We start from the raw sequence: 15,278 nt of genomic DNA on the forward strand, positions 1-15,278 counted from the left end.
AAATACAGGTTACAATATTCACATAATATAAATAAAGGAATCTATTTAATTGAGTAGAATTATTAGATATAATAATAACCTTTTATGCTACTCAATCGAAAAAAACAAAAACTGATTTCTGTGTTACTTTGTAACGAACAAACCACATTGGTCCTTAACACGTGTCCACAGCTTTGTGGGTACTGCCCGAGAGCAACATGAAAAACTGGATCTGCTGCACAAAAACATGGAGAAGCAGTACACAGACCTCGGAAAGTTCTTCGTCTTTGACCCAAGAAAAATCTCTGCAGAGGAATTCTTTGGTGAACTCAACAATTTCAAAACCATGTTTCTGGTATGTTTCATGTTCATCAGCTGGCTCAGGTCTAATCTGATACTTGTGGATTTAGTATGAAACCACCCAAATAGAAATGACATAAATGTCAACCCAGCTGGAGAAAAGGTTCTGCTCTGTTGCCACAATACTGAGTGAAAGTGACACCTTTTTATTCCTTATTTAAACAGCTGTTGTTGATGTCCGTTTGGGAGTGCTCCTGCATGATATAACTTGTTTTACCAGTTATTGTAGATAACAACCATATCCTGGTTTTTGATGGCTGTTCCTTCTCTTCAGTATTATATATAACCTGTTTTGTCCTCTAATATTTCTATTTAAAACTCCAGATCTTGATTTCTCTCTGTCTCTTTAGCAAGCAGTGAAGGACAACCAGAAAAGGAAGGAGGCTGAAGAAAAGATTAAGAGGGCCAAGCTGGCCAGAGAGAAGGCAGAGAAGGAGAAGGAGGAGAAACTTAAGAGGAGCAAGCTCCCTGACATGAATACAGGTCATTTGATGCTTGGTGTGTCTCTGTGTATCAGTAAATATACTGTCTGTGTATTTCCCTCAGATTCCATTTGGGGGCACTCAAAGTCCATGCTTCTGAAGGAAAACTGTGTGTGTGTGTGTGTGTGTGTGAGTGAGAGAGAGAGAGAGAGAGAAGCAAGTCATCAGTATTTATAGTCTGGATTTAATTTAATGTTGATGACCTCCAATTTGAGGCAACAATAAGCTCTTCAGACAGTCTTGGAGAGATGTAGACAATGATCTGCTTCAGTCAGAGCTGAATTATGGGATTTCATTAAAAGGAACCCAACGGATGTTGTCCAAATCTCATCAACCAAAAATATGCTTCCAGCATAGATGCACTTTAAAAAGTACTATCAGCCCCATCCAGCGTGGAACACACATTCACACGCTTTCATCTGAGCACACACACTTGATACGATCCTGCCTTGCAGACACACATTTATGCCCAGGCACTTTTCTCCTCCTTTCAGACTGTGACCTAGTTTCACTACATTCCATCTCTGGCTCCAATCAGTTCTCTAGGGAGTCCACAAGGTTCTCTGTCCATCGTGTTGTGGTGTGTGAGTGTGTGTGTGCGCACGCGCGTGCTTGTGTGTGGGTGTCTGTTTTTAAAGACATTCTCTTGCCAATGTTTGTGTTTTCAGACCCCCTGACTGATTTTGCTAACTGTTGCGTATTTGCTTGTTTAGGGCTCTACATATGTTGTGTGAACTACTGCTTTTTTTCCTTCTAAGTGCTCCATGCTCCAGCTGGCTCCTGTCGTGTCATTCTTGCTTTTGTTCCACCACTCTGCTGTTTTTCCTTTCCCTCAGCATCCCTCTGCACTTCATTTAAAGAGACAGCTAGAAACAGACTCTGCAGCATCTGTTAGAAAACCTTCTCTTTGTAAGTAAACATATATTTTAGCAGAAAGCAGGACATTCAAATTTTCAGTTAAACGTGTATGACTAGAAGATAATAGGGCTTCAAAGATGAGTCTGTTCGGACTTGCATTACTGGTTTCCAGATCATTTACATACAGGTGGCACATTTGACTGCTCTGTAGGGCAGAGTCATTCAACGCCCCTCTGTTTAAATAAAAACAGGCATACATACACCTGGTCTTTCTTCTCTCTTCCCTTTTTACTGGACGGATATTACCAGCTTTTGTATTCAACAGCTGTTCAGGCCAGGCTGTTCTCTTCTTTGTCCTTGATTTGAGAGCTGTCCTTTTTTGCCATAACCTCTTTGTTTTTTTCCTGTCACTTTCTGTAAATACAACATCTGAGTTATTTTTTAAACCCTGCAAGGTCACGGGTTGTTTAAAGTTTTTGGCCTTGTCATTCCTATGTAAGACAGACACACAATCAGTGGCCTCACATTCTCATCTTTGATATGATGGCTGCCAAATCCTCAGCATATTACCAAATTGATTTTGCTCAATCTTTTAATAGCTTAATCTTATTCAGATCTTATCTGGCATATTTGACAAAGCTCGTCTTAGCTGTGCAGCTAGGTGTCGCTACTGTTTTAGAAAAACTGCAAGGCTGTGCCGTCTGTTCCCATACCAGCATGTGGTTTCACTCCCACATGCTGGTATGGGAACAGCCACTAGGAGTGCTGGTACTCCACACAAGAGTGGAGAGGGGAGGAAATGACATGGGGGAGGGTAACTGAAGTGGGAGAGTAGGGTAGCAGATGCTCTCAGAGGGGATTAGGCCATGTTGTTGAAGAAGCAGAGGAGCAAAGGACAGAGTAAGGATGAATTAGGATAAACCCAAGTAGCCTCGTATCTCCCCTCTGTGACCTCACAGCCTGGACAAATAATAGGAATTGGAAATTCTGTCATATCTGTCAGAGAGAGCTGAGTTATTTTCTCAGACACTTGGACTTTATGTTTTGTGCATTTTCTAGTCGAGGGAGGCATCTGTAAGAGCTCAGGAGTTAATTCTATTTATTCAGATTCTTTCTTCTGGTGTTAATGTTGCACCTGGAAGTTAATACATGTACTTCCCTCAGTCTTATCAAATTATTTTAACAAGTTTATTAGTATGATCACATGATTTTTTTGAGCATGTGATTGAACCCAACACCCCACTTATATCCACTAATAACACTGATAAACCTCTCAGTGCTTTCCTTTGTTAAAGAAGCGTTCTTAGTAAAGCGTAATAAACTTTGACAGCCCGAGGTCACACTCGCCGAAGAACAGTGCGCTATATTCTAATTTTAGATTGGAGTTCAGCCGGTCAACAGTAAGCCCAGTCATTGTGTGGTACACCCACTGCCTCCAGATACAATGTATGAATAGGTGTGTGCGTGTCTGTGTAAATGCCCAGATGTGTTTCCAATAGGACACGTGGTCTCAATGGTCCTGAGCCGCCTGTGCAGTTGCAGGGTGTGGCCAGCGGGTGGTGTTGGTGAGCTGTGGATGGGTGTGACAGACTTTCACTCTGGCACGGCAGCAAAGACCATCTGCTCCGTGGCTTACTGCAGGATTAAATACTCTCTGTCTGCGTGTGTAGGGGGGTTGGGGAGGTGGTGGCGGCATAAACCTTTAACCCTTAGACCCACTGCCCCCTTTTCCAGACCACTCGGTGTCTCTACTCATGTTTAGAGGAAAATAATTAAAACCATCTGCTTTGGTGCTGAGTCGTGCCACTGGACCCCGCCCATGAAACAGCCATTCACAGGCTGGCTCGCCATGGGCTCGCCATGGCCCTTTAATGAGGCCAGACTCTGAGTTTGAATCTTCAGTGTTGAAAGGAACAAACCTTGAGACCACGCACAAACCGTACTGTACTTGTACACATGCTCAGATATAAAGCTTTCACTCCTTTTTTTCTATTTTATTCTGTTTTCCTCTGATCATTTAGGTTGATCTGGGTGTGTGAGGATGTGTGCCCTGACAGTAGTTGAACCAGGTCACTGCCTATCTGGGCCAATGTAGGACATGCTTGTAAATGTTGTGGTGTGGCTGGTTGGTACATAACCTCCCGCCTGAGGGTGTTTTGGTGTGTCTAAGAGAAATGGGGGAGGTAGCGTTTAGAAAAACCACTAACCACTCTGCTGTTGTAAAGTAGGTGTGTATGTCTGGTTGAATGCTTTAAAATAAAACGGGTGCGACGCTGGTTCATGCCCTTGAGACGGACAGAAATAAACCTTTAAATGTAAGTTCACATATCGTCTTAATCAACCATTTTTATTTTATGTTCACAGGGGACGATGAAACCGGCATCATGGATGGCCTCCTGGAAGCACTACAGTCTGGTGCTGCGTTCAAGAGGAAGAGAGGACCACGGCAAGCAGGTACTCAGTGGCAGAAGAGCACTTAATATCCTAAATTGTGTCCAGCAGATGGTCTATCTATTTTAAAACCTTGACTATCAGGTTATAATTTTCTTTATGTGCAGAAATGATTACACCTTTTTTCATGTCGAGGGATGTGTTTCTGTGCAATGTCAGCCTGATTTCATATTTGTGGGAATTAAAAAATATCATGATTTTACGACAAATGATCATGACACACATACATTAGAATTTAAGATATGTATTCCTGATGTAGAGAGTATCAGGGTTATTCAGATCCATTTTCCATTAACTCGTCAGTGTGGATTTTTGCAGGGGGCAGCCAGGAGTTGCATAACTTGCCTTGTATTGATTTTCATTCTGCACCAGTTGCTTTTAAGCTTGCAGGAACTCCTAATGTTACCTATGAGGTTGCTTCAACACGGATGTGTAACCACCTGACAGACTGCATGTTAATTGCTCATAGTCAGAAAGAAAGCCCATGCTGTTGTATTTGTTCACATACATGTGGGGGTAAGCATTCACACTTCAGAGGGGCTGGTGAACAGTGCGTAACCCAATCCCTCCCTCAAATGGAAGCCAGATGTGAAGCAGTAGACCAGAGTGAAATATGGGACACTTCCTTTCAAGATTCTTACTTCTTCTTTTGTGTTTGAAACACTAAAAGACTCCATTTATTGTGTTTCTGTGGCCTTTCATCTGTAACAGAGGAAGGAGGACAACATTTCACAATGTACAGTCTGTGTAATAGTGATGCAGTGAGAAAGCTTTTTTATTGCGCCAAACTCTTTAATCACATACAGCTCTGGCTCATCGCCACAAAGTGGAGTAACAGTGGATGAAGCGAATGGAGCAAGAAACAGGACTATTGCATGAGGAAAAATGGGGCCCTTCTGAGGACTCAGTCAGTCATCCATAATGCTATTTGGCCATCTCTCACTCCTAACAGGAAATACCTTAGCATGTGTGTTTTTAGAGAGCTTTCCTCTCTGTGGAGAGAGAGAAGTGGAAAATATAAGTGGCAGTATGTATGACATCCAAGTTTGAGCCACCCCTGTTTCTCCACTATTCTGTCACCGGCTGTGTTTTTCCAGTTACCCTGACATCTCTCTGTGCACCCTGGAAGAGCCTTCACCCACACAATAACAGTCTGTCTTTTACGGTTTTGTGCAGGGTGCATCTTAGACTTTTTTCGAGTCAAAGTTCCTAATTTGTGGAGCTGCAGTAGGAGGCACATCCTGACTGCTGCATTCTTAGCCTGACTGTAGGCTGCATCAGCAGAGGCTGAAGCCACTCAGCACGAGTACAACTTAGTTTATTTTCCTAAGTTAGCATTTTAGCCTTAAGAAGCCTTAAATTATCACCACTGTTTTATTCTTGTTTACTGGCCAATACCAACTTATGTTATGTAAGACTGTGATCTGACAGCCAAACCTACAAATAATGTTTTTCTCATTAATGTTGCATTGCTTGAATTACTGAAATGCCAGTGTGACAGCAGCTGCCTATGAAAACACATTTTTTTGTTCATTATTTTTAATGACAGTGAAAGGCTATGATATTATCTTACATTTGGAACTATTTTAATGTTGAATTGCTATTCCCTGATTTTACTCAGTTATTTCTTTTTGGTCATGCTTCATGGTCCTCTTATGTGTGTATATTTCAGAAAGGCCAGGATGTATAAGAAGCGTGCCTCCTGCCTCCTCCTCTGCCTTTGTTCCTTTACCAGCTGTCCTCACTTGCGAACGTCACCAATTTGGTGCTATAAATCTACCAAAGATCTTTTCAGTGTGTGTTCACGCTTGTGTCACAGCAATGTGACTGAATGGGAAGCCACGAGGCATCGGAGGCTACGCACACCGTGACCTTTGACCCGCACCTCATCTGGCTGCGTGCTCGTTTGTGAAGAGCACAGCAGCTACAGCTGTCCAGCCTCCGTCTGTCGGCTCCCCCTTTTAACTCATGCAGACAAAGCACACACACCAGATGCTAGCATACCCATACAAAGACACGCACGGATCCTTTGCATACCAATACATACTCTCAGAAACAAGCCCCTCCCGGAAGACAAACTTTACACTCTCGCTAACATCATGCTGCCTATAGATTTTATGTTATATTCCGTCAAAACCTGTCAATCTGGGAAGTGTTAGAGTTATATGTGCGAAGTAATTTGAGTCCATGTGTAGAGGAATGACCCATCTAAACACCATCTGCTGGGTCATGACCTCTTCCATAACAACCAATCACATTGCAATCACACTGTGGTAATTAAAAAAGTGGTAATTAATAAATAGGATGGCAACAATAGGTACACGCTGGCTCTGCAGACTCTGAGCAATGGTGTGTGCCTTCCCAGATGTTCACAAACAAATGTCCAGGGCTCCTTTGTGCCAGTCCAGCAGCACTCCTCCACTGGCCAGGCTCTTACTTCTTCAGTAGTGTTGCATGTTTAGTAACCAAGACATTACAAGTAGGCAACGGCTATCTTTTCACCTCAATAGCAAGGAGCCCAAAGTTATGTGGATGACGTCATTCCTCCCTTAAGGCTGGCTTTTAAGGCTTTTGCTGCAAAACAGCAGTGTGCTACACAGCGTGGCCTCAGGAGGGCGATATAAGTCCCTTTTAAGATGGAGACCTTGACAGAGCAGTCCCTGCAAATGTGCCCCTAAAACAGATCACCTAGGGCTGTTCCCACCCTGTCACGTGGTTGTGACCGTGTAACTGCCACAGATGAGAGAGAATCATGCAAAAGAGGTTAATCACCAAAGAAATCCCGCACATTGCAAATATTACCGTATCTCAGTGTGGACAATAGATGTGTTTTCCCCGTGCACCATTGCAGAGCAACTGATCTCAAACACAGGCCTTTCACCTCCTCTTTTTAATGTGTTTCAGTCTAATCAAAGCGGTGCATGTATACCACTGCACAACAAAGCATTCTTTCCCTCATTAGTCATTACTCCATCTCCTGGTGTGTAATGTGTTACAGATGATATGTTTATTCTCACAGCACCCTTTGTGCTACCGGTCCCCTCCTAGCATGTGGACACACTCATTCAGCCTCGCTCCATGCAGTAAACACACCTAAAAACAGCCTTTGTTGTGGGACTCATTTCCTTCTTGTGCACACAGGAGGCTTCACGCCAAGACTGTGGATCATATGATCAGTATTACTAATCATTTCTGGATCCTTCACACATGAATGCTGAGTGTTTCTCTGTGTTTTTATGCCACGTGTTAAAGAAGCTAATATTAGCTTGCCTTCTGGGAGCACTGAAAGCATTTTAAAGCAGTATTTTATTAACAGGATCTGTCAAATGAGCAGATATCTTGACATTTGGCCAATTTGGAAATACTTAGGAGCTAAAATCAACCCTTTATCTCAGGCAGTTTCTCAGATGGCTCCTCTGAGGACTTAAATTTCCAGAAGATCACATTTGTGGATTTTTTTTGTTAGTATAAGCCTGTTTATTCACACAATAAGTTGTTTGGTCCGCCATAGATGCTGTCTTCTGAGTTTGGAAGAGCTTGAATAGCAGCTAAAAGTGTTTTTAAAGCACATGGAGAATTTTGTTTTTTAATCTCTTCTCATCTCACCACCATTCCTCCTGTTTTGCTGTGGGTGTGTGTATTGTGTCTGTATTTGGACATGTTTAAGCCGCCCACTGTTCAAATGAAAGCTAAATACATATGATCTGTCAAACCTGTCTATCAGGTGGTGCCCCCCCCATCCGTATCCATTCATACTCATATTCTTTCTTGCCCCCCCACTTCCTCAAACGCAGGACTTCTCTGATCCAGACTCTTAACCCCTTCTCCCTTCCTCCTCTTTCACTTCTGGATGGAGTGAGAGGAGGAGGATGAGACATGATCAGAGCTGAGCTGACAGCCCTTAAAGAGCTTTTCTCTGCAGGTTGGATTTTTTTTTAAAGAATAAGCTCGTCACAGCGCACAGACCCTCAGACCCACACCGCTACACTTTTCCTTTTGATTTTTTGGGCCACTTTCTTTCATTTATAACAGCAGGAGAGTCCTGGACTGAGCTGGAATGAGGAATAAGGGCAGATGTGTGAGCATGCTAAGAAGAATATAAAGAGCCAGATGTGTTATGGTGTTGTTATGGAAAATACATGCTGATAATTTACTGGCCTCAAGAGCCCAGCTAAAGCCAGATCATCTGCCGACATGACTGTCAACCCTGTTCTTCTTTCTCCCCAGACTCAATTGTGTCTTTGTCACAGCTAATTCTGGAGGCCTGTGCGGTAACTCTTGTTTTTGAGTGTCCTTTGCTCCCTCAGAACCGTGTGGTCCTTCTGCATGTGTGTTTCTGTTGGTTTGCATCGCGACAGTCTTTTGTTCTTTCTTCCTCTGATGCACAGGAAGTCGTTATGCTGTGTCCGAGTGTGCTAATGGCATCGAACGTGTGCACGGATGCTAACGTCACTGTGTCTGTTGCTAAACCAGCCAGCAAAATCTCAGCATTCACACAATCTCCCACTGACCTATATAGTCCAAAATGGCGGCTGCTGCACAGCTGCACTCCCACACAGGGAGATGAAGTGGGACAGGATGTAAAGGGAGGGAATCGGAGATAGTCAGACCGTTGTGCCTGTTGGGAGGGAGATCAAACATTAAGCAGGTGGACAAATCAAAAACCCACTTAATCTTGATTCACATTAATCTGTCCCTCTATCCTGGCCAGTTTCCATCTTGTCCTCACTGGGTTTTCTTCACTCATTTCTTACATTCTTCCTCCTCTTCCTCGCTCCCTCCCTCCATCCTCCCTGCCTCTTTCATCTTCCCACAACCTGAATCTTCTCGCTCTTCATCATGTCCCACTCCTTGTTTTTTTTTGCTCCCTCTTTCTTTTGTTGTGCTTACGCTCACTTATTTTTGCCGTGCTCTCTGTCCCCCATTTCTGCCCCCCCCCCCCAGATGTAGTTCTTGAGTCAGACATTACCAGCCAAATGATCCAGATGTGACACTAATGCTTACACAGTCACACCATGAAGCCATAACTGTTTTTGCGTGTTGTGTTTGTATGTCAAGCAACAAAATATATATTTTGTGTTTGGTTTTTTTTCAAAGCACAAATGGTCTAAAAGACTCTCGTGTTTGTGAGTTTCATATCTAACTCCTGCTTTTTGATGATGTATGTCACTTTAAAGCATGAACTGACATGAGTGTATGGACTAAGAGCATGGCGGCTAACGTCTAGGCGCACTGTTTATTATACTCACTTACCTGGTTTCTTTCTCTCAGCTAACCACAGAAGAGCCGGCCAAGCAGTGACCAACATCCTGGCCAAAGAGCTGACGCAAGAAGACAAACCGAGCAAGCCTCCTAAGAAGGTGGCGGAGCCTAAATTAGAAGGCGCAGAGTCGTTAGAGGAGTTACTGGATGCTGCTCTGACCCGCTCCAGTTAGGCACCCTGGACAGAAAGTGTTGGGTTTTTTCTGTATATACACACTCACACACCTTTTTCTTAACAGGAGCAACTTGTTTCATCTGAGGCTTTTGGGAGCAGTTGCTCACACAGCTGCATCAACTTTCTCTGCCAACATCATATGTAGTTTTCATCATGTGCACATATCAGTTTATTTTTCCTGTCTGGGTTTCTGCATCACTGGATTTTTATTTTTCCTTGAGTGATCACAAACTGAGGAGAATTTCTTACATTTAAGTCAGAAGCAGCAGGTGCCTTGAATTTTTCCCCTGAATGCTGCAGGCCAATGACATGTTTCCACTTTACTTTTCTAAAACATGTTTCTTTGAAATGGTCCACTGTACTGCGCTTGTCTTTTGTTTTTCGGCTCGTGCCAAAAGATACAAACCCAGTTGTCATCATTTCAATCCCACTGTTTTTCCAGCCACATTTTTGTTCTGAACTGGTGGGTGTTCCGGCTCAATAACACTCAACCCTGTTGTGTATTTGTATTGTCTTCTTCACTTAAAGGGACCCTGGTGTGTGTGCATTACTTTCACAAATTGGTTCAACACATGTCAGTTCAAACACACGTGACCATTCCTATAAACAAGCGTTAGTTTGGACCAAACCAAATGTTCTTCCACCGTTAAAGCCCAACTGAAATCTTATTTTTAATCGGTTGTTTCCATCCAAACCCTTTCCTGAGCAGTCCACATGCTTCTGTGTTTGTGAAAGAGATCTGAGAGTATGACACAAGACGTCTGTATTTAGATTGGCTTGCACATTTGTTTGTCCTGCGTGTTTTGGTGCATGTGTGTTGTCGTCTGTAATTACTGAATGGTACAGACCATGTTGTCATAAGTGCTAGCTTCCAGAACACATTTGTGCTCTCTTCTGCTGAGCATATAGCACACTGGAACTCTGCCCAAGAACTGCTGAGGCAAGTGCATGTGTGTATTCAGTCCGTACCTGTGTTTTTTTGTTCTCTCCCACTGAACTGCAGCAGTAGCTCCTGAATGTCCGCCCTCACTATTTTTCATATTGACAAGCCATTAGCATCCCTTCTATGCAAACACAATGCTGTTGGTGTTGCGCTGCCTCCTCGGGTGAGTGCTACCAGGCATCTCCCAGTTGCTGTTCCAGCACCCAGCTAAGAGAAGATATCGGAACCTCACTGGAATAGACGCTGTTGATCGCTTGCGATCATTTCCATTTTCATTTTTAAGATTGTTTTCTATGTGAATTTTTACGGTTGATTATTTTAATTATTTGAAGTAATTGAATTTTTGTTTTTTGTTTCCCTTCAGTTTTCCCTGAATACTGAATGTGCACATATTCATTCTATTTGCTGCGCAGAACTATTAAAAATGTCTTAAGTAACATACTGACTTTTTCCCTTCCTGAGAGTCTGCATGTCACCTGTTTGAGTCTGTGTTGTATAATAGCCCAGTACTATACAGTGTAATTGCCAAAGCGATGCGCACACACACACACACACAGTTATATAAACATTGTGCTTAATACAAGTTCTGGATTTCACAAGCTATCACTTAATTGCCAAAAGTCAGCGGAAGAATGAATAAACAGTGGGATTAGGCCTTAAAAGCACACATTCTGGGTTTTTCCGTGCGGTTCCCAGCCTTCCAAAGCCATTTTCCAACACTGATTTCCAGTGTTAATGCCTGCGTCCCATCTCCGTTGCGGCGCGATGTTTCTGTCTAACATCAACACTCGCGTTGTCCTCATTTGATTGATGTTTGGCTCAGAAATGTAGTGGGCTGGAAACAGCACAGCATTTCACAGTCGAAGAAATCAAACCCACACGGACATGAGATCCCCGTAGCAGTCAGCTGAGGCCGCTCTAACTTGATATTCCCTCTCTTCTCCCAGCTTATTCATGCTGAAACATTTACATCTGCTTTTGTATTCAAAACAGAAAAAAAAAGTTCTCTGCAGTGATGGAAAAAAGACCCAAACTCTTTGATAACAGGATGAAGATTTAAGGACTATGTTTTCCAGGAAAAACAGGAAAAAGCCTACGTTTTCCTTTGGTTTCATGAGGCCCACCCTCACTGCAGCCCTAAATGGATTCACCTTATTACAGGCATGATGAGATAACGAGTTCTGGTTTTAGAGGTCACGTCCCAAACGAGTCAGCCCTGGTGAGAATTAGCCGCCTCCAAATGTTACCAGAAACATTAGCCTCCTTTCATCATTTACCTCCTCTGGCTGCCAACCACTTATGACTGTTCCCGATCCTAATTAAAGTGGAATTTACAGTCGGCTGCTGTTGTTTTTACTGTTCACGTGTGTCCCTTATGTTGTCCCCTAAAAGCCTGCTGAAGAGTGGGTGGGAGAGGGCTGGAAACTGTCTTTAAATGTTGTAAAGGAAGGAAGTTGGTGATGTTTGGTGCACATTAAAAGTTACTGAAATTGATTTTTCTAAACTCTCCATCCAGGAGTGGCTACGATGGCCTGAATCCAGTCATTCAAACCTGAGTTAAGTTACTTTCTGAGGTGAGTCGTCACTTACTGACTTTTGAAGCTGACCTTTAACCTCTGATGAGAGGCGTTCATGGATGAGGGAGAAACCCGGTTATGATCAACCTGAAAAACTGAAACATTTGGTATACTCCAAAGGTGTGTTTGTTTTTTCTGCCTGCAGCGTGTGCATGTTTGTTTGGCACATTTACATGCCAGTTACTGTAGCCTATAGGTGTGTTCTTCCATGGGCGTGCATTTCAGTTGTTACACTATTTACACATCATTTGTAAGCACAAGAGTGCTCTCTCTCTCTCTCTCTCTCTCTCTCTCTCTCACTCTCACTCTCACTCTCACACTCACTCACTCACTCACTCACTCACTCACACACACACACACGGATTGTAAGGTAGAAAAAAGTTTATGCAGAATAGTGACTTTTTGGGGAGGTTTTCAGACTTGTCATCTATAAAGATGTCTCATTGCTATGGCTCTCAGGTTCTCAGATTCCCAGACTCCCTCAGACCCTCGTGTGCAGACTGCAGAGTCTGGGGAGATTTATTTGTGTGTGTGTGTGAGTGTGTGTGTTGTGTGCGGTCTTACGAGCGTGAAGGGGGTCTGCTGGAGAAAAGAACAAAGGAGGGGGTATAATTGGCTTGGGCGCTGCCAGACGACACAATGACATGGCCATTGATAGCGGAATGAGTTCCTAGGAGCGGTCGACCAATGGCAGAGCTAGGGACTGTTTTCCACAGCCTCTGATTGGCTGGCCGAAGGAAGCCGTCGGTCTCCAGGTAGCTAAGTGAACCCTGAGCAAATCTGCCCTCCTCCACCTCCTCGGAGGAGGGAGGGAGGAGGGATGGAGAGATGGAGTGTTAGATGTGACCTCAGCTGGGAAGAGAACAGAATGGCTCTAAATGTGTACAGCATAACACTTCCTCTTTTCTCAGATTTCCACATTCTTTTACCTTTCAGCAGCATTGGTCATACCTCTCCCCCAAACGTGCACGTACCATACGTGCACACAGTTCTCTGGCTGCCATTTGCTTCCACCTCACCAGGGCTCTGAAAGAAATGAGTTTTCTTTGTCCTAAACTTGGCGCTGCACTCCCTGTTCTGCTTCTCACCACCGTGGACTGAAGCGGCACCTTGTTCTGTTTGAACTGGCTCTTCCTCGGCCGCCTCCTGCTGCTGGTTGGGAATGCAAGCGACTGGCATTTAAACCCCAACGAGCCTAGATTTTGACTGACTGCTGCCGAGTTTGACAGAGATCCCGTCTTGTAAAGGTGGATGAGACAGCTTAAACCCACGCGTGTTTCTTTAAGAGCAGTCGTGTCTCTCCACACCTCCTTCATCCAGGCTACGTGTCTTCATCATACCCTGATCAAATTTCTCGCCTGCTTGTATCACACGTGACACACAATTAGCGGGTTATTAACATGGCCGGTACGTGTCAACCGATTGGCCGTGCCATCACGGCGCTGACTGACAGCTTCATCTGCTGAGCTGCGCCGCGTCACCCTGAGGCAACAAAGATGTCCACCTGTCTGTCCGTGGAGGGGTCAGTTGAGTGTCCATGTGTGAATGAAAGAAATGGTCAGTTTCCTTGAACGTTTTGAAGAAAGTCACAGATTCCACCCCCGACCACACCCACAAAGACCCTGGCGTCATGACAACAATGAGCCTTTTCCTTCTCTCATCTGCGTCGTTGTGTCTCATCCTGCTGTGTTATTGTCCTTCTCTCCCTCTCTGGGACAATGATTCTTTTCCAAAGACACTCAGACATTTAGACTGGACTCTTCTGCAGGGTTTGGATATTCAGCACAATCGGGTCTCGTCCGCCATCTTTTCTTCTCCCGTGTGCACAGAGGCTGTGACAACAACCCACTTCCTCTGTGCGTCACAGCTGTTGATGTTGCCATGGTTTCGCCGGCTGATGTGCGGCTTCTCGTAAATCACAGTGTGGAGCCTTAGCAGGGATTAAAACTTCCATGCTTATTATTCTGGGTTGACAGATTCTGGAAGTGCTGGAAGGAGGAACAAAGGAACAGTTTATGGTTTCTGGTTCAGCGTCCTCACAGAGATTCAGAAAACATGTTTCCAGCGGTGATGATGATGATGATGTGCTCTCTGGCTTCATCTCTCTTGTTGGGTGGTTGTGGGGCTATAAATCAGGCATCAGAGATGACGGTGATGCTTCTTCCACTCATTAATTCCTGGTTTGTGCAGCCATTCTGGATCTTGGTGCGAAAAAAGTCACAGCGAGAAGTACCTCGAGGTCTTTTAAAAGAAATATGTTTAGTTGGGAGTTTAGATGATGCTGTTCAGCAGCAGGACCACCCCCCCCCCCCCGCCCCCCCAGGCAGTTGTCTGTTTACACCAGTCAGGCTCCAATCACATGATCCTGATCCACATGATGACATCCACTCTTTGTTTGCTGTGTTCCTGTACCTGTTCAGTGCTGTTCTCACTCATAAATTCTCTTTTGTTTCTACTGAACATATATTCTTTACACTCTCCATACTTCCACATACGTCTCTGATGGCAACACACGTGTCAGATGTTCGACATATATCATCTGAGTCTGCTGTCGACTGATTCCCCCAGGGGGCAATCCACTGCAGCCCACACTTGTATATTAGTGTGTGTCCTATATACGGTATAACCCTGGCTCAGGAGGTCAGAGTGAAGATAACGAGCCTAAATCCACAGTGACATTTAGAGGTTAAGCTGAGCAGATTCTAACAGAGACGGACATTTAAACCTCAGAAAACACTCCTGAGCTGCAGCTGAGCACAATTGTATTGTTAATTCTGATGCTGAGGGGCTGGTGTTTTAACTCAATCTGCATATGAACAGTAAGAGCAGCAGTGTTAGCTTGGAGAATGTGTAACTAAGTAAGAAATGAATTGAGTGGGCCGATTGGTTGGCATTAAGAACAGCCTCACGCTACAAAAAAGCACTGCAACCCCCAAAATAATCCTGACTATGTCAAGCCCCTTTTGGAGTTGATGACATCACTCTACTGCCTAGTTACCATGGTTACCCTCAACTCATGCTGGCAGAGATAATCCGGGCACCTGCGCCCAGGTTTTTTCTTTTTTCTCCCCCTCTAATCATGTCTCGTCTGCTTTTCCTCACCTCTTCCTCCCCACCCCGGTCCTGTCATTCCCCGTCTCTCCTTTCTGTTTCCTCACACCCTTCCCTCGTTCCCTGGCGCCTTTGAGCTG

At 44.2% G+C, this 15,278-nt stretch overlaps 1 protein-coding gene across 4 annotated transcripts in view; it reads left to right on the plus strand.

Annotated features, from left to right (window-relative positions):
- LOC101061199 (protein diaphanous homolog 1) overlaps positions 1–10,947 on the plus strand; it is a 68,121-nt gene extending 57,174 nt beyond the window's left edge. For 3 of the 4 annotated variants that reach the window (XM_011610573.2, XM_011610572.2, XM_011610574.2), the window contains 4 exons: positions 170–334; positions 690–822; positions 4,044–4,133; positions 9,402–10,947. In XM_011610573.2, coding sequence (XP_011608875.2) covers positions 170–334; positions 690–822; positions 4,044–4,133; positions 9,402–9,565 — 552 coding nt within the window. In that variant the 3' untranslated portion in view covers positions 9,566–10,947. Of the gene's footprint in view, positions 1–169; positions 335–689; positions 823–4,043; positions 4,134–8,357; positions 8,402–9,401 lie in introns of all 4 variants that reach the window. The other variant, XM_029847015.1, reaches the window with a different exon arrangement.
- The last annotated feature ends 4,331 nt before the right edge of the window (positions 10,948–15,278 follow it).

Source organism: Takifugu rubripes, chromosome 14, assembly GCF_901000725.2.
Source record: "Takifugu rubripes chromosome 14, fTakRub1.2, whole genome shotgun sequence".
Lineage (NCBI taxonomy): Eukaryota > Metazoa > Chordata > Actinopteri > Tetraodontiformes > Tetraodontidae > Takifugu > Takifugu rubripes.